We start from the raw sequence: 21,255 nt of genomic DNA, 5'->3' as shown, positions 1-21,255 counted from the left end.
ATATATATATATATATATATATATATATATATATATATATATATATATATATATATATATATATATATATATATATATTCACATTTCACTAACAGCTTCATTACAGTCAACAAAATTGTTATCCTTTAAGTATGCAGAATGAAGAGCTTTTTTCTTTTTTTCAGTGAGCAGCGTGCTTGTTCAGCAATACGGCTCGTGTGGTGTACGATGTTCAGCCGTCTTTTTACATTGCCAGTGATGATATTGCTAACAATGCGCCAAGTATCATGTAAAGTTCCCATAGACATCCACTATAAAGACCTTTATGCCTTATTAAATAAAAGAGAAAACGAGCTTGTATGAGGACAGTAGCTATCAATGGCCGATCCTACATGACGGCAGCGAAACCTGCCGGTGGGTTTTACTCTCCTTATAGTGAATTTTCCAGTATGTCATGGAAAAATCGCAAGAAACTCATATTCGAGTCATACTTATTCGTGTTCTTAAATAGCAAATTCAGAGAGAGAGAGAGAGAGAGAGAGAGAGAGAGAGAGAGAATTATGGGTCGAAAATGTTTCAATAGCAATGTTAAGTATGTGGTTAGGAGTGGACCACGAGTGAGCTAATCTGTTTTACATAACCGTGTAATCGGCAGAAATTTGTAGTATTCCATGTTTGTGAAACAAAAAAAACAAAAAAATAGATGACATCCATATGAATATAAAATATACGTATGTAAGCGTCGAGCATTCATCTTGTAGAAATTATACTATTCGAACCCAAGGATGCAATGCGTTTCTGGTTCGAATCCTGCCGGGGGGTTCACGCTACGTCACGCCAAGAGTCAGTCCACCCAGCGCTGCGTGGCTGGTCGGTCAGGGAGTCACGGTAAGCCCGATATTTTTTTTTTATTTCGTTGGTTTTTGTCTTGGCTAGGCAGACTTGAGTGTATGAACATATCTATTATTATTTCTGGAGTAGTGGATATGAAGCAGTACTTAGATCTAAGCTCTTGTTGACTTCCAGATTACGTACCCCTCCACACCAGGTGTCGAGCGCTTCTCCATCTTCCTGGAGGAAGAGGTGAGGTAAGTGAGGGAAGTGAATGTGTTATTGTTAGTTTGTAGGAGGGAAGTGGTGTGACGACTTGGTGCGGGTGTGATGGGAGAAGTGAATTATGAGTGACTGTTAGCGGCAATGTGGTAGCATAGGTGTCTTAGTGGCAATGTGGTAGCATGGGTGTCAGAAGAGTCAGACGTGTCTCTCTGGGAAGCGTGGTTATGGTCTTTGCGCAGCGCAGATTATCAGTGTATAAGCTAGGCCGCCCCTGATCTATCACGGAACATTTTTCTTGACTGATCCAGATAAACCACATTATCAAAAGCTCAGATTTGGCTTCATCCCGCTCTCTTAGGCTGAGAGATAACTTGAGCTTCACTCAAGCTTGTCCTTCTGGTGTATCAAATCAGGTCAAGACACCTAGACATCGCCTTTTTCCTGCATTTACAATAGATCAATTTCTGTGTTTGAGACCGTAGTTCATTAGCGGCATAGTAGTGGGATGGTACTGTGAAGGTTTGGTAGAGCGCGGGATAAAACCTCTACCGTGCATTTGATGGTGTAGTACAGCAACTCTTCCTTCCCACAAAACTACAAGCACCAAATTACACACACACCCTTCACTCAAAATTCAAAATCAGTATGGTGACTGCTACACCAGCCTCGGAGTCTCCATCTGGGGAAGGGACTATAAATGTCCCCGGGTCAGACTGCTCTTCTGGTATCGGCCCTAAGTGTCTTGACACCCCCTCAACTTTTTCTTCATTAACTACTGCAACATTCGCAACCTTAGATCTAATTTTCAATCTGTAGAACATCATCTCTCCTCTTCTAAACTTCATCTTTTCCTTACTGAAACACAGGTGTCTGAGACAACTGACAGTAGCCCCTTTTCTGTTCCCTCCTATTTTTCTCTATCCTCATTTTCAGTCCAGAGCTGTATGTTGCACCTATGTGCGCAATGACTTAATCTGCTCTCGTGTTTCCACCATCTGGCTATGACTACAGAGTCACTCTCAAACTAAATTTATATGTACTGTATACCTCTCACCTAACTCCTCTGACTAAACTTCTTTGACTAATTAACTTCCAAAGTGGAGCACATTCTGACTCTTCCCTTTTACAGAGATCTTCAATGTTCACTACCAGCTTTGGTTTTCCTCTCCCGTCATTGACCATCCTGGTGACCTAGCCTCCTAGGTCATTGAGATCCTTTGAGGATCTCAATGACCTAGAGCAACTGGTGCAACACCCTACTCATATTCCTGACCGTCTTGAAGATATGCCCAACATTCTTAACCTTTTCCTAACCTATAATTCTGCTCGTGCTATCACCCTTTCCTCTTCATCAGGCTCCTCCAATCCCCTCTCAGGATCCCCACAACAGAGGTGCCTTTGGCATTTTGCCTCTGTTAATTGTGGGGACCCGAGGAGGTATTATGCTGATTATCCTTGGAATGACTACTGCTTTTGTGTCAGACTAATTGATCTCTGTGTGCACAACAGAGGTAATATTGTCTGGTATGGAGGCATACACTCCTCACTTTCTCTTGAACTAAACTGTTCTGGTTTAACACAGCCTGTTCTTTATGTTCTGAGATCAGATTAAAAGGTGAAGTCCTTAAGATGCCATGTTACATGACAGAAAATGTATTTTTCAACATTTCTTTTGATTGGATCTCAGTGACTGGTAAGCCAGGTTTTTCTCCTTACTGATAGGAACACTTTAAAAAATAATAGATAGGATTAAATTCACATTCTTGCAAAAATTTTTAGAAGTTTATATTGATATTTTGTATGTATACAAAACAAACTATAACTAATTTAAAACCACAGTGCATCTTTATCATCTTCCTCTTCTTGGGGAGGGTTTTCCATTTGTTGATGATGGTCGACTTGACGGGCTGCTTCATCATCAGAGTCTGACACAGCCAAGTCATTGTTGATCGTGGCATCATCATGTGGCTGAAAAGAAATAGGAGGGTAATTAATTCTTTGCATTTTATGTATCTATCATACATGCTCAGATTTAAGTTTCTGCAGACATTGCATTTTGAGGCTTTGTTTAGCTGTGTTATGAAATAGAGGCGTGGGTGGATGACATGCACAACAGCCAGGCATCTGTGATGTGTTGATGTGGGGTCTGATGGTGAAACTGAATTATTCAATCGTGATTTATGCAGCATCACAAAGGACAAGAATAGCAAGGCACTGTGCCTGCCTGGGTAAGGAGGGAGAGGACCAAGGCTAGATAGAATCAACTTGGCCAATTTTCAGGATTTTCAGTCACTTGCAATTTCTTGCCAAGACAGTGAGAGTGAATATTCAGTTTCCCTACAGATTTACAATTTCACCAAAACATCCTACATCAACACATTCCACCATGGATGCCTGCCCACACTTGAATCTCAAACCAGCTAAAAAAAAGCAAGGAGGATTGAACATATGCAAAATTTGACTTGCAGGGCCATGAACCTCTTAAAATCAAACTCAGAGGTTAGAAAACTTCAATTCAAGAAATCTTAATAAAGGATACTACAATATATTATATCTCTTCTTTTAAACATTCAATCTGAGAAGACATAGTTTACCTGTGAAGGCATCATGCCCCCAAGGAATTCCACTGAAGGATCATAACTGGCATCAACTTCCATGTTGCCTTCTGTTCCCAAACCTTCAGGATTGTACTCCCCTGTTTCACCCTAAAAGGAACAAAATAATTAAATAGTACTACTACTGTACTGACCTTCAACTAATGAGTCTCCTATCACAATTCTCAGACTCAGAGATCTCTCTCTCTCCATAACTTTATGCAAACTTCAAATTTATTTAAATACGACCCCTTCATCCATGGGCACTGATTTCGTATTCCAGGGATGTTGGCGTAGTACAAAGGTAAGTGGTATATGTATTGGCATGAAGTTTTAAAAAAAATTTTACTACTTCTCTCAAGTTTAGTTTGAAATTGACTCAAATGTTCAATGCTTCACTAATGTTGTCTTGAGATACAGGATCCATCTTACCTGGTAATATGAATACTGAGCTGAGAGTTGAACCATTGCCTCCGCTGCTCCCTGTGTTTCATCTGGCCCCTGCTGGTGGGAACCATACTGGCCCTCCAGCACCATGCCAGCCTCCACCATATCTGCCCCAGACATTTCTTCCATGTGCTGCTGTTGCTGCTGCTGTTGGTCTTGTTGATGATGTTCCTGTTGCTGCATTCCATAATCCTCTTCATCATCACTGAATTCAAGATCTGCCAAATAAATAAATAACAGCATGGAATACAGATAGTACTTGTATTTGGAAGCTTTTTAATTCTTGAAAATCAAGGAATTTTACAATAAAGCTTTAATGCTTGACAGAACCTTCAATCATAATTAATTTCAAGTGGTACGACAGTCAAGGCTGACCAACTCAGGCTTTGTGTAACAACTAATGGCTGGTCCTCTCTAGCTCTGCATTGTAAAGAAATTAGATTTACCTTCCTCCAAGACGTTCCTTTTTTCCTGCTGGAGGCGACGTCTCTTGGGTGTCTGCATCATCTCTTCTTCCTCTCCATCAACTACATTTACATGCTCTTCATCTTCATCACCTGAGGAGAGTTAGGACCATGTCATGAATACTGTCGTCTTATTAGTTATTAGATAGAACCCACACACACTAAATTAAGTGAAACAGAATAAAAAGATTCTGAAAGGGAGATTGATATGTGATGCCACTGAATTCCAGACTGATGTTTGCACCTGAATAGTTTATAAGATGGTCTGAGGGTGAACCCATTTGGTGATCTGGAGGATCCTGCTCTGGCTCGGCAAAAGTGTAATTAGTGTCATCATCAGGGCCAAGTGAAGTGCACAAGGAGTCTGTTTCAGCTTGTTCCAAGGCTCGTTCTTGGGCAAGAGCAATCTTCTTTTCCAATCCATCAAGATGAGCCTCATACTGATGGAGAAAGTATCATTACATAAAAACCTTCACAAAAAGTCATTCATACCACCACAGCATACAGTTTTCCTGAAGACTGATGAAAAGCTACAATTAAATTGAAAAGATGCTTACTGCAATTTAATTTATGGTGCAAATGAGCAAAAATTAAAATAATGCAGAAGAAATGGGAATCACATTTTGATTATCAAAGAGATCTGGAGTAAGAAATACAGCATGTCTTCACTCAGTACTTAAATGACTTGTAACCACCAATTATGTACTTTCTCACTCTTGGTCACCACTGACAATCAACACCAAGTGTACACCACAACCAATATTGTGAAGCAAAACCCCACGACACAAAAGCATACTCACTTCAGCCAGACTATCTTTACAGACTTGCAGAAGAGTCTCAGCCTTCTGTGTAAATGCAGAATCTTGACCATTGTATCTGATACTGTTGGTCAAAATAAGTTCCATGTCTTGCATGAACTCAGCTCGGCTGTGGTATTTGTGATCTGAAATAATAACAAAGCTAATAACAATAAATACAGAGGTGCTAGAAATTGATAACAGGCCTCTGCTGACATTGTTATATGAAACTGCACATCAACAGCACTTACTTTTGACTTTCTTTGCTATGGTGGAAACTGCACCTCAAGAGCACTTACTTTTGACTTTCTTTGCTATGGTGGAAAGGTCCATTGGGCTCTGTATTATTTCATAATAGTCTTTTACATTCTTCTTGTTTACAGGTTTCATAAATGGCCATGATTCCTGCATAGAGAACAGCTTCTGATTCACAATGTTGTCCAGGATGTAATCAAATGCCACCTGTGCCAAACCAGAGAAGAAAATGAACATAAGAACACACGAGATTTCTTTGTCCAATCCCATTTTTGTTTCATAAAACTGTAAAATGCAACCAGAGAAAAGTGAGCTTGTGCTGCTCCACTAATACTGATGACAGTATCACTGTAAACTGTAAGAATTATAAATAAACAAATTTACAAATTTAATATAATGTGCATGTCTATTAAAAGAGAAAGCACTGGTCCAGTGTATGGTCTTGGCAATCTTGCTCAGGGGGGTTCTTTAATCATTTTTCAAATCTTGACTATCTTGATTTATAAGTATGTTTAAAAATCTGCCACTCATAAAACTTATAAAACTGCCTGGTCAAATCAGACAAATCAGAGATACAAAACTTTTCATACACAAAACAGTTACATACCTGGTCATCATCATCAAGGAGAGGATTGATTGCTTTCTCCAACCTCATGAGTCGCTCTTCCTTCTCAGCAAACCTGTCTATGCACAACTCTAACATCTTCTGTGCTGTAACTGTCAATGTACTTTTGACACCTGTTGAAAAAACAAAACTTATTAGGAGCTTGAAATTTGCTGAAATGTATGGAAAAAAGTCCCCAATGACAAGAAAACAAGAGTCTAAAACATTCAGGATATATATATATATTATGTATTAATCACTTTCACTAAATTATTTTCATACAAGTGGCCATCCTGCAGATAATAACTGGCACTTGAGACAAAGCAAAATGCATTAATGAAGTATAAAGCAAAAGGGAACAGTGAAAATATAAACTTGTATGATTTTAATAAAATATATACTTACCATTATAAAGTTTGGAATTTTCAACAATTTGTGAGATATCAGAGAGGAATTCTTCTCTGCTCTGGTACTTCTTTTGCCGCAGGTTGTCACGAATGGTGGACAGGTCCATTGGGTGATTAACAATATTGTAATAGTCAGGTACTTGCTGGAAAAAAAATGGATCATTAACACAAAGCTTATTCTAAAATTCATGTTTCATTTCTCATCCATTGACAGAAAGACAGACAAACAGAACAAGTACAAGTGACTGACCTTCACATTAACAGGGAAGAGGAATGGCTGTGCATCTGACATCTCCCTCATCTCATTCAACATCTCCTCAAATATGGTGGAGAGAGTAATGACTGGGTCAATGCGTCGCCTGTTCACTGACCTCTCCTTGCGCTTGAGATAATCACAGTGTACCACAGTTCCTGCCCTCCTGCGTTTGGGATTCTTCACTTGGTCCTTGGGGACTTTGAGCACCAGAGATCTACGCTTCAACTCTTCTGCATGCTGTAAAATTTTTATTATTTTTCATTTACTCTCTAGTCAATACTTTGGGAGGGAAAATATGGAGTTGTTTCCCAGTCTCCTTGGTCTATCTGATTTGTGAAAAGCAGGCAATGTAGCACAACCCAGCAAAGGAGTGTGTGTGCCAGCCAATGTTTTACTACCACCATAGCACAGAATATTAGTCCCATAATAGAACATATATCTATATACTTCAAAACAAATTCAGATCCAAATGAACACTGCTAAGAAAATAAATCTATCTACATAACAGGCCTGCAATCACATACAGGATGGCCCAGACAAGGCACCCCAAACTCATAAACACATCATTCACATTCTAAGCCCTGTTGGCCTCTGGTGGAAAGGGGAAATCTCATGGACCATCATATTACACTCTGGGAGCTTAGACATACCACAACTTAACACACTTATATCCATAGCAAGGCCTGACAACATATGAGTACACAAGTTTACCCCTGTCCCTTCATAATGAGACTGTTCTCTGCTCTGCACCTACTCAAAAAATAAATAAATAAAAATGATGAAATAAACCGGATAAAGGCCCTTTAAGTTCCTCACCTTGATCACTTTTGAAGAAAGCTTAATCTTTGTTCCATCCACATTGATAAGTTCTTCAGATTCCTCTATTCCTCCTTTCTCCATTTCTTCCTCTTGTTCCTCCGTCAGAGCCACATTTATGGGTTGCGTGGAACTGGTATTTCCCGCATACATTGGACAGGCCTTGTTAGTCCGCATGTGTCCTACCTGTGTAAAAATTATAGTTAATTAGTTGATCTAGTTAGCACACATATAACAAAATGGAAATTGCTTGAAAGGGATAATTTTTGGAGTCACCCCATAATAATTACATTTCCAGATCCTCATTTGTAAGTTAAACTATTTCTTCTCAACTGTAGCACCATGAAGATGAACAATTCTAACTAACCTGGCCACAAGCACCGCACTTCAACTTGAGGTCAGGTTTCAATTTAGGTTTCTTGGTCTTGGGAGGAGTGACGATGCCTTTCTGCTGTCTCTCTTGGTTCCGCTTGATCCTCCTCAACTGTTCCTGAAGGCGCCGCCTCTCCCGCTTCATTTCCTCCTTCTGGGTTTCATCTGAGAGAGCACACAATAATAAAGACAATGACATCTAGATACACTGGGAAACTTTTCTAGACTGATGAGCAAATAAAAAATAATATAACCATTTCTTTTTTGTTATACATTTCATGTGAAAGACTGATGTTAGATGTAATAACATGATACAACAAACTTCACTTTCCAATAATAAACAGGCAATGTATTTACATACAAAATCAAAAGCTACAGCCAATGTCCTCTACTCAGTTTAATCAAAGAGGTTTTGTGCCTATTACACAAAAATAGTTTCTTACCAAGTTGGCCAGCAAAGTTCTTGATGAAAGACTCATCCTTTGAAGTTCTGATCTTCACATAGGTGTCAATCACTGCACTTTTGCGGACAATCTCAGTCCTGGTGTATTCCTTGCCATCCGAGGTCTTGAATGTGCGGGTGATTCTCAGCAGACGACCTGACACGATCAAAGCAAGCGTTTTCATCTCACTGTTACATATGCAAACAATCAAGATAATAACTATCAGCCTGAGTTCATAAAAACAATGTTGAAGGTTTCACTTACCTGGAGTACCAAATCCAAACTGTGAATTTTCATCTTCATCTTTCTTAGCCCCTTTTCTCTTATCGCCATCTTTGTCTTCTTCTCCCATTATCATCTTCTGAAGCTCTTTTCTCTCTTGCTCTTCTTTCTCCAGGGTCATCTGGATAAAATTTATTGTTTAGCTGTATTACATATGTCTTCCATTATTCAGTATTGTTTAAATACAAGACACATGAAGGCACACAGAATAGAACGAGTGTGTTCGAGTTCTTCACTCAACACCACACATGTAACAGTTTCATAAACATTCTAGAACCATTCTCATATTCCATAAACAATTTTCTTTCCCAGATATTATTTAATTCAGGTAAGACAACTACATGTAGTTCCTGCTATTAGATAAGAACACCGACAGTAAACGTCTCTATCTATACTCACTCAAACACTCTTTTTTTATATTAACTTATATTAAGGCTTAATTCCATAACTACTTACTTGTGATGTAGTTTTCTTATTAGCCAAGATATTCTCAATGTATTTTCCTTTTTCTTCCATATCTGAATCATTATCTTCCTCCTCTGATGAACCCTCATCTGTGGAAAGAACTTCCTCTGATGCCAACACTCTATTCTGAAGGTCAAAGATACGTTGGCATTCTTCTTTATACCTGGCAAGAAAACATTCCTTATTAGAGAAATTGGAATTATTAAACTGGAACACTTTAAGTCCACATATTATAATGCATCCACTATAGCATAAATACAGTAAAACAGACACATTATTGGGACACTAACCTCTCCTGGTGTTCAGCAATGGAGAAACGGTTTCCTCGAGAAAACTTATTCATTCCTTCCTCTCCTGCTTTTGCTTTCTCAGTTGACAGTGTTCGAACAACATCAATCACCTCCCATCTGGTTAACTTGGCAATCTGATGATTGGAAGAATATTACACAATGTTCTGTAATAACAGCCTTAAATGTATGGAGACAAGAATGCATGTTAAAATCCTTTTCTAAACAGTAAAACCAATACCAAAAAGTAGAAAATTATTTTTTTTACACATGTTCCTACAAATAAGCATTTTACCTTGAAGTACAGATAAACAGGATTACCAGTTAGTAGTTTATAAAGCCATCATAATATAAATACTTCAGACTTTCTTCATTTTCAAATACACACAGAAAACACTACCACTGTATACTTGAAGTTAATGGGAAGTCTATAATTCTTAATGTAAAAATTAAAAGGCAACAATTACAAAAAAATGCATTTAGTAGGAGCTATGATAGTTTCTCTTCCCAACAGTACTTATAAACTGATTAAAATTTATACCACACTTCCACATTTATACAATAGTCATCTTACATCCCCAATGACTGTGGATATACGAGACACACCTCATCCTCAGGAACACCATACTGACGCAGGAGGTTCTTTGCATTGTGAAGTGAAAGCCTACGCAAGTCAGCATCTGTTCCAGTAACTGTGCGCTTGGGCTGCTGCTCCTGTTCCTCCTTGTTTTGTGTTGGTTTGTTGGGGATACGAATGTACGAGAACCCTTCCCCACATCCTGAAAAAAGCAGAGTAATTAAGTAAGATAACCCCATTTCCATACTGCAGACACCTGAGGAATGAAGTTTTCTTCAAACATGCAGCTCACCTAAGTAATGTATTCTCCAAAGAGCAATGCAAATAATGTACATCTTTTTTGACATCATATCCCTTAAAATCTTTTCTTCAATACATTAGTCTTATCTATTCATGATTCAATGTAAAGAAAATCACTAGAAGTAACATGCCTGTTGGATCAGCAGGTCCTGTGAGCTGGAGAAGACACTTCCCCCTCACTGCCTGGATGTATGCTCTCGTGGTGTGCCAGGGAGCAACCTAAAGGAGACAATCAACTATCAGTATCAGTTTGAGACTCGGACCTAATCTACAATTCAGTAAAGAAAGAAAAGTTATTCAGTTCTGCAGCAGAAACTCTGGCTTAAAATGAAAAACTGCCATGCTATGTAAAATGTAATCAACAGCTAAAAAATATGGTGTGTGTACATGCTGAGGATCAATATAGCATCACATCATAAACACTTACTTTAATCTCATCGTCCAGTTTCTGAGTGTCATCATCATTGTCATCCTCTAAGGCAGAGAGGAACTTATCACCATAGCCAGCATCCTTCAGTCGCTGCTCTGCCGCAGACATGCTGAAGTAGGTGCAGCACTGCTCTGGGGACACCATGGCCCGGATCTCCTCCTCAGTGGGCAGCCGGAACTCGGGTTTGATCACCCACCAGTTGCTGCAGAAAAAATAAATTAGACAACTGAACTGGTGCATAAAACATTGCTACACTTGTCACACAAATTCTTCAGAATAATGGTAAAAATTAGCATCTCTTATGAAATTATGCAAACTGAAATTATCCAAAAACTAAATACAGTGATTCATTCCTCTACATTCCACTTCTCAATCACATCAAGTTCACCTTTTATGAGTAGGGAAGAAAGTTATCAAAAAAAAAAAACCTTAACATCTCAAGATCATAATTCAGAAAATAATAAATTTCTCCCAACCTGTCAACTCCTGTGCGCTTGAAGTCTGCACAAGGTTTGAGACGTTTACGAATAGAGCTCTCTGAATGTGCAGGGAAAGCCCTCTTGATCTCATCCATCTTGATTCTCCGTGGATTGTCTTTACTCTTCCAAAACAGTCGGTAAATGAATACCTGAAAAGTATCAGTGTTTTACAATCAAATCACTAACACACACACCATGGAGTCAAGAAAAGAACTCTTCATGAAATCTGAATACACAAAATTCACCAAGTGTCAAGACTATGTGAATACACAAAATCTTCAGTTCCCAAAAAGGGATTTGAAGAAACCTACTGTAGTAGCTGAATTTCCTTGAATGAATTAATGTTAAGCTGGAACCCAGTATCATTTACATAACTCCTAGTCACAGAAGCTATTAAAGGCAAACTAACTCCAAGCTTTGTGTCAATCTTGGACAAAGAAACACAGGAAGAAAGAAAAAAATAAAAAGCTTGACAGAAAGCAGGGAACACATCTTTGCCCTGAAAAACTGCCTAATTTGAGATACTTACTTGTAAGAAATCCCTTATAAAGTTATTGGCTCTTTTGGAATTCGGTCCAGGAACTTCATACAGAGGACACTCCTGTCCCACAGTGAAGACTCCATCCAGCTCTCTGATCCAATAATTATTTCTGGTACGTATAATTAGGAAATCGCTGTGGATGGCCTGAAATAATAATAGGCTTTTTAGTGACCTGGCTAGTCGGCCTTTACAGTTGCAGCCACAACCTAAGACATTCTCCCACTACTCGCACAATACCACCACCATACAATGACACAATCTTAAAATCAAATTATGAAAAAAATGGAAAATTATCAAGCTTACTTAAGCACATGCGCAACAGAAGACGGGCAACCTCTCCCTCACCTTGTGCTCATACAGCGGTGCCCTGAACATGTTATTCTCAAGGGTCTGAATACTCTGACCGGGATGCATGGCACCAAGAAAGGGGGAGGTGTGAGCATAGGCTGTCTCTCCAAACCTAAATTCTGGGGGTCCCTTGTCATTGCCTGCACGGCGCTTGTAGTAGTTCTTGATGCGGGTAGCCATGCCAACCTGATGAAGAAAAATTACATGTGATTGTGATAAATTATTGAATTAGAATCATAAACCTGAACTGAAGTCATTAATACTAAATGCAATGGATGCTTTTTTTATGAGGAAGAGATTGATATAATAAATTTTGCATACCAACATGATGGAGCAGAACAGAATGTTACAATTGTTTGATCAATGGGCACCACTACTCCCCCACAAGACCCATTCCTTGTATTCATTCAGAGTGATATACATCTAAACTTTCTATTCACTCCACTCATTAATGAAGATCTAAAAAAATCTTCCGTTAGGCAAATCTTTCATTTTCTACAATCCTGTGACATCATAACAAAACAAGAACAAGTAATCTATTAATGTAAATGTGTAAACTTAAGATAGCAGATGATGGAACATTAAGCATACCTGAGACAGAAGTGGAGGATACTCTTCACAGTACTCCAACAAAATTATGTCTCCATCCTTGCCGGTAAGGTCCTCTGGGGTCCTCATGAAGAACACGTCACCTCCACCCGAGGCCAGACGTTCCATTTCTCTTTGCTATAATAAGACGTGTTAATTTTTTAAAGCATTACCAGTCATCAATAAGCAATCTCTAAAGAGTACTATGCATAATGTAAACCTACTTAGCTTTACATATTTACACATTCATTAAAGGCAAACTCATTCAGTAATATCTTATGCCAGACACTCAGTTACCTTGGCTTTCTTTTTAATTTCCTTCATAAGTGGCAGGACAGAGTGCGGCCCCATGGTGGACAGAGCACCGTGAGAATATCTCTTCAGGGGAGGACGATGAAACAATCTCAGTTTCTTTTCTCCCATGTAAGTGGGGATAAATGGTGGCTGCAGCTCAACCTGAAATTACAAAAGTAGTTTTAAATAAATTCAAGTATTTTCTTATAAATTCTAGTATTTATTGGACCGAATTTCAGAGAACCTACACAACAAGGTTTTAAGACTAAACTTTAACACAATCTACACTTATAAATAAAAAAATACAATTGCAAGGCAAATTCATAATACTTTCACATCCAGTGAGAGACTTGCAATTCTTCTTTGTTCAGGTTGCAGATACTTACAACTGGAGTTGAATGTTGCAAAAGACCTCCTCCCATGGACATCTTAATAGTTTGTTCTGAGGACTTTGGTTGATAATATTCATCATTGGAGATGTTAAATGGATCTTTGTCTGGGGACTTTGGTGGAGGTGGTGGTGACTCCTCCTCAATGGTGGTGATGACACCAGCCTTGCCAAGCAAGATCTTTGACTTCTTCACATGAGGATGTGGAATCTTTACTTTAACAGGAGCATCATCTGTTCAAAGTTAAAACAAGTATTATATATAATTCAATACAAGTATTACATATAATTCAATGCACATAAATGTACCATCTTTATATACAGCAAGCCAACATCTCTGGACAGGATGGTAGATGGAATAAGATACTCACACATATGCACACATGCATGCATGCAAGTGCATTGCTTAAATAAATACATACCAACCAAAATTTATTTAGAGATCCAAGCTCAAATTGTTGACACGAATCGGAATTCAAATGTCAGACCAGTCAGTTGTGAGATAAATAACAACCAAGATAGGTAGGTACCATAAAAATATACAATTAAATTAAAAAGGTTTGTTTATGATCTTAAAATAAAAAGTCATAACCACTGAGGGAAACTGTAGCTTCTGCTAAAATCAGTGATAATGCTGAGGGTCAAACATGCTGCTGCATAAGCCTGGAGTAGCTACAACTACCTTGGGTGAGGGTCGCAGGATCGACATCCTCCGGTATGCCCAGGATGATGTTCTCATCATTTGGATCCAGCGTCAGCACGGTGGGCTCGGGGATTGTGGTCATGTTCTCAGGATCCCAAATAATGTTGTCCTCCCACTTCCCATACACTAGTTCCTCATTCTCCACAGGGAATATTGAATACCACGTATCATCCACATTGTTCTTCCTGCTTGTGGAAGCCAAATGAATAAAAACTAAATTAAAGCATGTAGTTCACACCAAGAGTTATTGTTGTATTCAATCTTTTATAAGCCAATGAAAATTAAATAGATGACACACATGTATAATGTTCTTCATACATAGTTATCTGGTAGGCAACCTTAATTTCTGTATAATGTTCTTCATACATAGTTATCTGATAGGCAACCTTAATTTCTCCAGCTTGAATGTTAGCCTGTACAGCCCCAGCAGTAATACTCTATCACCAAGTATCTAAATAATAAAGAGTCCCAGTGACTATCTATCATCACCTATTCTTGTTCTTGAAAGCTTTAAGTTTGCAATCCTAAATAAGTATTCAACTTATTAAACATAACAAAGATCAGATAAAATACTTACGGCATCTGACATTTAACTTTGCTGGCCTTGGTGGATGCAAAGGGTGTTGCCACTTTGGTTGGCTGACTGAAGGCTTGAGCTGTGCGGTTGTAGCTGCTTGGAACCCAGCCAGCTGCCATGTTTTTGCGCTTCTGATTTTGCTGGAAAACAACAAAATATGAGACAATTTATCACACCACTTTTCTTGAGATCACACTCCATACTTCAAAACTGAACCTGAAAACACACACACACACTGTACTAAATCACATATGTATCAGTACTTTGTCTCTTCAAGATCAGTTTATGATGTGATCTTTAGGTACATGTTGGTGTGGCTAAGGATCCTTGAAGGTTTCATTCTCTTTCACTGTACCTTGTGTTTCATATCATCTCCATTCCATATGATGTCCTCCTCCCAATTGTACTGTGTCACCATATGAAAGCAGTCATCAGGTATCTCCTCTTCACTGTCTGCTTCGTAGCCTGACGTGGCCACCTTCTCCTCCTTTACTGGAGCATCCTGAAAGCCTTCATCTTCCTCAGATTTTTCAGCAGGGTTGTTCAAGTCCTACAGAAAACAAAGAACTTAAATTCAGACAGAAAAAAAAAACATTCTTCAGAAATAAAAGAAGTTCCAAAGAGTATGAATCGAATTTGTTGTTGTGGACCCCACCATATATTACTCACCTTGACCCACCATATGTTACTTACCTTGATCTTAAAGCCATAATCAAAGTTGGTTCCAGACAGTGGCACATCCAGCATGTCGTACCACAACTGTGCTGGACCGTAACGCCAGTCAGCTTCATGGGGCTTGTTGGGGTCACGGTCATTAGCCTTGTCTCCTTCTCCATTCTGGGCATTGCTGTTGTTGTCCTGTTCCTGCGTCTGGCTGAACCGGACCTATGGAGCAAAATTTTTAGAATAGACTTGCAATATAGATTTGCTTGACAAGTAATATGATAAAGGTGTCAATGAGGTTTTCTGAGAGACTAAGCAGATAAAAGATGAAAATAGTTAAGGAGCATAACTGTGTATAAAGGACATGGCATTCTCTAGGGTGAAACTAAGAGACTTTTAGAAAGGTAATTATATAAAAATAAGCTGTTTTACTTACACTGTCATCAGCCACACACATGTATGGTGGAGGCTCTGGTGCAAACTGTAATTCAAATCCTTTTGGTATTTCAGGCGTAGGGGGCGCCTCCTCCCCCGGGAAGGAGTCATCACCCGGACCTTTATCCTCTCCACCAGGGCCAAATTTCTTCTTCTTTTTTCTCTTCACACCTTTCCAAATTTTAGGCAAATTGGCAATTTTACCTGGCCCAAAAAGTCTTGAAAACCGCAAGACCTGCCAAGTAAACATTCTTATTACTCGTGCTATATTTGGTGCCATCAAAACCAAAAAGTTCCAGTCCAGAAAAGACTAACTCCTTTGCATTCATTCCTCAATTTAAATCTATCCTAAGTATTACACTATTCATTTACTATTACATATGCACAAAAATCGACTTAATCACTTTCAAATAAATGCATGTCTCTTTCCACCAGTCATTTAGTATGAGAGAGGGGGACATTAGTAAACAGACTGATACACAAAAAGAGCTACAAACTCACAGAGTCTGGTCGAAAATCTGGGAACAACTCCTTGACATCCACATTAAGGTACTTAGAAGGCAGCATTGCTGCCAGAGGTGTGATGGGTCTGCGGCTGGATGAACTGCCAGAGGTGGTGGTGGTGGTGGCCGTGGTGGTGGAAGAAGCACTGCCACCTTCAGTTTTGGGCAGTGGGGGTGGAGGCATCAACTCTGAGTCAGACTTGCTTAGACTGTTTTCTTCTTCCTCAGCATCATAGTCCTCACCTGTTCAAGGTTTCATTGCCATCACCATCATTCCAATTTTTATTTTCTCTCATACTCAGCATTACTCTTTACTACATGAGAACATAACAAAATCATCAATAAAGATCTGCATGTGCAACTTAGATTTTCCTACCAATCCTATAGCAATTCTATATTCCTCTACCAATTCTATACCAAATCTATAGCAATTTATCATATAACAGAGTGAAGAACATGCAGGAAAATACAAGGAACTTTCATGACTACTAAAAAATAAAAAAATAAAAAAATATATTCAAATACCAGAGAAAGACTGGTGTCACACTACACAACAACAACACTGCCACACTGCAAAAGCACACACAAACAAATGACAGGTGCCTCACTACCCCAAGTTTCTTAATCATTGAGTTTAATGGCACGCCTTTGGAAGGAAGTCAATGAGACACCTGAGGATACTATACACAAAATAATGGCTCTAACAAAAACCAGCATAAGCACTTACCATCATCTTCATGGCGGGCCAGAGCATCATCTTCCACCGCCTCATTGATGTCAGAATAATCGACCGCTGATGGACTCTTTTCAACCACTTCTGCTAAAATAAACACATATCCTCAACTTCAATGACATCCTAACTGGACATTTCACTACTGACTTCACATTCCCTCCATGAACGTTCCAAGTCCAAAAAATACTTAATCACTTAAGCTCCATTGTCAACACACAAATTCAATAAATCAAGACCACCATTTCAGACAGCTCACCTTCTTCCTCTTCTTCACGGTCATCATCATCATCATCATCGTCATCATCCTCATCACCATCATCTGTCACTTGTCTCAGGAGGGAACCCAGACCCAGGCGGGACAGAGACGCCAGCTGCCGCTTGCATTCCACGTCAAACACATCTCCTTCAAGCTGGCCGTGGGTGTCAATGTTGCCGAAGAGAAAGCTGGTGAGGGAGAGTGTCTGGCTGGGTGCACCCTGACCCTCATTGGCATCATCTTCATCATCTGTGGTCACCATCTTGTTATCTGATGGTGGTGGTGTGTTAGCCATGTCTATCTGACTATGGGGAAACAAGGAAAAATTCAAGTCCATAAAATGTTGACTTTACTTCTGCTCTTGTGAGAATGCATATCTTTATGATATAAATAAAGGAAAAGTTCTAATAATCTCCAAGGTAAGAAAACACTGAAATTACATGTGATTGGATGACTAGCCCAGGATCCAGTCAACCAATTTATGATTCGTCACTGAAAAAGAATGTTAAGTTTTATTAATGAAGTGGCCTCTGTCTGGAGGTGACTGATGAAAGCTAATACAAACATTCTACCCTTGATTTTTGGGGTATATGGACTGAGATATGTCAGGAAGCGATTACACATGTTTATCATCTGACCAATCATCTGATGCCACTGTTCCACCCAACCAGTGCACGTATCCAGGCTAAGTTCAACTATTATTCTCTCAAACCCTTGGATGCACTTCTGATGCTATACTGTCATCTTTCCAATTACTGGTTAAATGCAGCAAATTACCATAGAAACAAATAATAACTTAACCCGACATTACTTAACCTAAAGAGCACCCATACTCCTAAAATTATAAAGAAATAACATGCATCTCATCTTTCCTCACCCAAACCTCTCCTGACGCCCATGACTCAGAGTTCTCCGCGCCTCTCTCACCTTTAACACCACCCACACCACCGCCGGGCTTCACTGGTAAGTCCTCACAGGGTCCTAAAGCAATATGGACTCGAATGCAAGGCTACAAGCACAATAAATAAGTAAGGCGGCTGTCACTCCTACCTGCGGCTGTGTTTGTTTACTCTGATGGCGGCTCAGTGTTGCCACCTTGATGCGCACACCCCTAGCTTCCCTCTACAGTACATGTGTATAAAAGTTTTCATTTTTTTTTAAACTACATGCCATCAAAAGATAAATGTTTATTTGCTCTTAAAATTATTTGCTAAAAAATAAATTGCTTTTTTCCTGTATCTCTATAGCTACACTTCCGAAATTTCTTGCCATTTTTTTATTCTTACTTCTATTGCCTAATTAAATACTCTAAATAACAATTTGATGCACTTTCGACTATTTATTTGCCTAATCATCCTTTATCAAGCCAAACAGCTATTCTTTTAGAAAATGTAATATGTATAGCGTGGTGATGTCATTCCCACAAACTCGAGCTTTGTTTTTGCAGTTTTCTTTAATGATAACATGGAATCATCATCAATTATAGTGACTAGAATACACAAAGACACACGCTAGCACAAAACAGCTGATTTAAGGTATTTATACCAATGTGGAGAGAACAGCTGATCTCAGACATCCACACTAGTAAATATAACATACAATAAAGTATAATGATTGATGGACTTGCTTCCTCCTACATTAACTTGCACTGCCCACACTCTCCACTCCCAAGACCTCCTGGTGTGACATCGGCCAACTCCACTCCCCCAAGAATCACCCCCAAAGGCTGCAACAATCTCCTACCTGATATGTTGCAGTGAAGGGCATTTCAAAACTAAATTAACCTACCGTTATTATCTCCATCCCCAGTCATCAGCCGGTCTTGTTTGCCTTGGGTCAGCTGCCATGATGTCATCCCGACGAGTCTTCCACTTTCTTATCATGGAAACTCTTTAATCTTTCTATATTCATTTTACTCACAGAATGCTACAAAGTCCTCCGAGTGTCGCTAAATCTTGCCTTTTTTTAGTGTGACGACCTGAGCCATTCTCGGAGCTCACCGCCGCACGTCCACACTCCACCACCTGCACCCTCTTATGTTCGAACCACGGAAGACTTCTGTCCATTATCAAACACGCATAGGTCATTCAGGCAGGCCTACAGCTTTTTTAATAGCAATGTAGCTGGTATGCTCAAACTCTTCAGCGTCTTATCTCAACAACTTCCTACATGAGCGAGTTTTCAGGGATGTTTTTTTTATGGTTCTAGTGAAGGTTTAACAAGAAATACACTTTGAACAGGGAAAAACATTCTTAAGAAGACGACTGTTCATCTCTTTGGCCTTTAAAACGTAGTGCTTGTAAGAAAACAAAATGCTCAAGGATGTGGGGGCTGTATCCTTAACCAAAATAAAGCACACTCACTGCTTTACATTGAGGTATCTTTCTTAATCTTAGATACTAACAGACTTGAGCAAATTAAGATGCCGTGCCTAAGCGCAGATCTAGAAGATGAACCCGTGTTCGAGCCGATAAAGAGAGAACATGAAACACTGAAACAAGTGCGCGCGCATGTGTGTGTGTAAGGTTCACTTGTTACTGAATGCATTGATAACACCATAATCAATCAGTCAAAACACTAAATACTATGATATGATGATATGCGAGACTAACAAACCAAGGGAGACACAGAATGTATACATACGTACCTTCACGGTGGTCATCGGCTGCAGTTCTTCACGACAGTTGAATAGTAAAGTATAGTTTTGTCGATGTAGTTATTCTTGTCCCCAGTCCCGCCGTCTATCATAGGTCTGTTGATTTTATTAATGGTGACATTCTCTTTCCCTCTCCTGTTTTCACATCATGTTTCCCAAATTTTAGTATTTAATTGACACACTATAAACCCCTGCTGACTTCCTGTTCTCTCACAATTGCACTTCCATCACTTGTACAGGACACACACACACACACACACACACGCACACACACAACTATTTAATCAGCTTTCCTTCACGTACTGTACCTTGTCTCCTAAACACAGCCATGGGAAGGTGCTGAAAATGTTCTTTCTAGTACTAAACAACATCGTTAGGAACACGTAGGGCATTAGTTACAATACATGATAATTAATAAGCTTGCAACGAACACCAAACAGTCATTAATCTCTTTATTGTAGAAAAAAAATACAGAAATATATTGTTCTTTGGTCAAATTTCGGCAGGCACAATTCAATATTCCGAAATTATATTGTATTCTGTGAAATATTGATAGATGAACTTATTTCTCTATTTTTTAATTTATAAATAGATAATCAGTAACACATAACTGTTTCCTTAATCAAGCAAGAAGTCAACGCCACGCACTATTTGCTCTTACCTGAACAACGCGGCAAGGCATGCATCTCTCAGCACACAAACGGAAGAGCCACAAAGCCATTACTCTACCACATCATAGGAGCTTAAAACGGTCAAGCAGTAAGGTCATATAGAGAATATATATATATATATATATATATATATATATATATATATATATATATATATATATATATATATATATATATATATATATATATATATATATATATATATATATATATATATATAAACGTATATTAAAGCAGTATAAGCAGCACAATGGTGATCATGAAATCTATCAAACATTATATTTGTCAACACTCATGTGTATAATTATATTGACACCATTGAACCGCGTTTACGAGCGCGCCGGGGTGTTTGTACGGCGTCATCATCCCTCGTGGTGGCGACGCAGCACGACCGCAGTGACGGGGCCACACGCTGTCACGGCCTGGAGACCACTGTACTAACCGTGTATCTTATTCATTTTTTTGTCTAACTGTTCACCTTCCATAACGAATATCCAAGGCTAACACTAATACTTTTAAACCTTATCAAAATATAATATACAGTAAGACAGTTTGGTGTGGTAATGGTCAGCGGATGGCGGCCACGGCC

General features: G+C 39.0%; 1 protein-coding gene and 1 long non-coding RNA gene across 8 annotated transcripts; one reads left to right on the top strand and one right to left on the bottom strand.

Moving 5' to 3' along the window:
* Nucleotides 1-432: 432 nt before the first annotated feature.
* Nucleotides 433-5,834, top strand: LOC135111209 (uncharacterized). Its single transcript, XR_010273622.1, has 3 exons — nt 433-867; nt 1,006-1,067; nt 5,721-5,834. It is a non-coding gene; the product is annotated as an uncharacterized LOC135111209 (long non-coding RNA).
* LOC135111207 (transcription initiation factor TFIID subunit 1-like) lies at nt 2,804-21,183 on the bottom strand. 7 transcript variants are annotated; one of them, XM_064024314.1, is made up of 34 exons: nt 19,128-21,183; nt 17,340-17,609; nt 17,078-17,170; nt 16,349-16,593; nt 15,849-16,082; nt 15,443-15,634; nt 15,105-15,299; nt 14,750-14,889; nt 14,149-14,360; nt 13,468-13,703; nt 13,085-13,243; nt 12,791-12,925; nt 12,197-12,385; nt 11,840-11,995; nt 11,308-11,459; nt 10,829-11,033; nt 10,533-10,620; nt 10,131-10,303; nt 9,528-9,661; nt 9,229-9,400; nt 8,755-8,893; nt 8,491-8,646; nt 8,043-8,212; nt 7,676-7,861; nt 6,854-7,096; nt 6,602-6,746; nt 6,200-6,330; nt 5,637-5,799; nt 5,341-5,483; nt 4,785-4,980; nt 4,523-4,633; nt 4,062-4,294; nt 3,630-3,740; nt 2,804-3,003 (listed from the first exon to the last, which is right to left on the bottom strand). In XM_064024314.1, the coding sequence occupies exons 1-34, from the start codon at nt 19,192-19,194 to the stop codon at nt 2,863-2,865; spliced, it is 5,715 nt and encodes a 1,904-aa protein (XP_063880384.1). In that variant the 5' UTR covers nt 19,195-21,183; the 3' UTR covers nt 2,804-2,862. The 7 variants fall into 7 exon arrangements, with proteins under 7 accessions (XP_063880384.1, XP_063880386.1, XP_063880385.1 ...); XM_064024316.1 differs by having other exon boundaries at nt 14,149-14,357; XM_064024315.1 differs by having other exon boundaries at nt 17,078-17,167.
* Nucleotides 21,184-21,255: the final 72 nt, after the last annotated feature.

Source organism: Scylla paramamosain, chromosome 21, assembly GCF_035594125.1.
Source record: "Scylla paramamosain isolate STU-SP2022 chromosome 21, ASM3559412v1, whole genome shotgun sequence".
Taxonomy (NCBI): Eukaryota; Metazoa; Arthropoda; class Malacostraca; order Decapoda; family Portunidae; genus Scylla; species Scylla paramamosain.
Note: the sequence above shows the minus strand (reverse complement) of the source record. Positions and strands in the feature narration are given on the sequence as shown.

Excerpts from the sequence above, each read along its gene's own strand:
- LOC135111207 (XM_064024314.1), bottom strand. The coding sequence starts at position 19,194 with ATGACATCATGGCAGCTGACCCAAGGCAAACAAGACCGGCTGATGACT. Across the intron at positions 9,662-10,130 it reads ATGGTGTTCCTGAGGATGAG|ATTGCCAAGTTAACCAGATG; the intron begins GTGTGTCTCGTA and ends TCCAATCATCAG. Across the intron at positions 8,894-9,228 it reads ATAAGAAAACTACATCACAA|ATGACCCTGGAGAAAGAAGA; the intron begins GTAAGTAGTTAT and ends AATTTTATCCAG.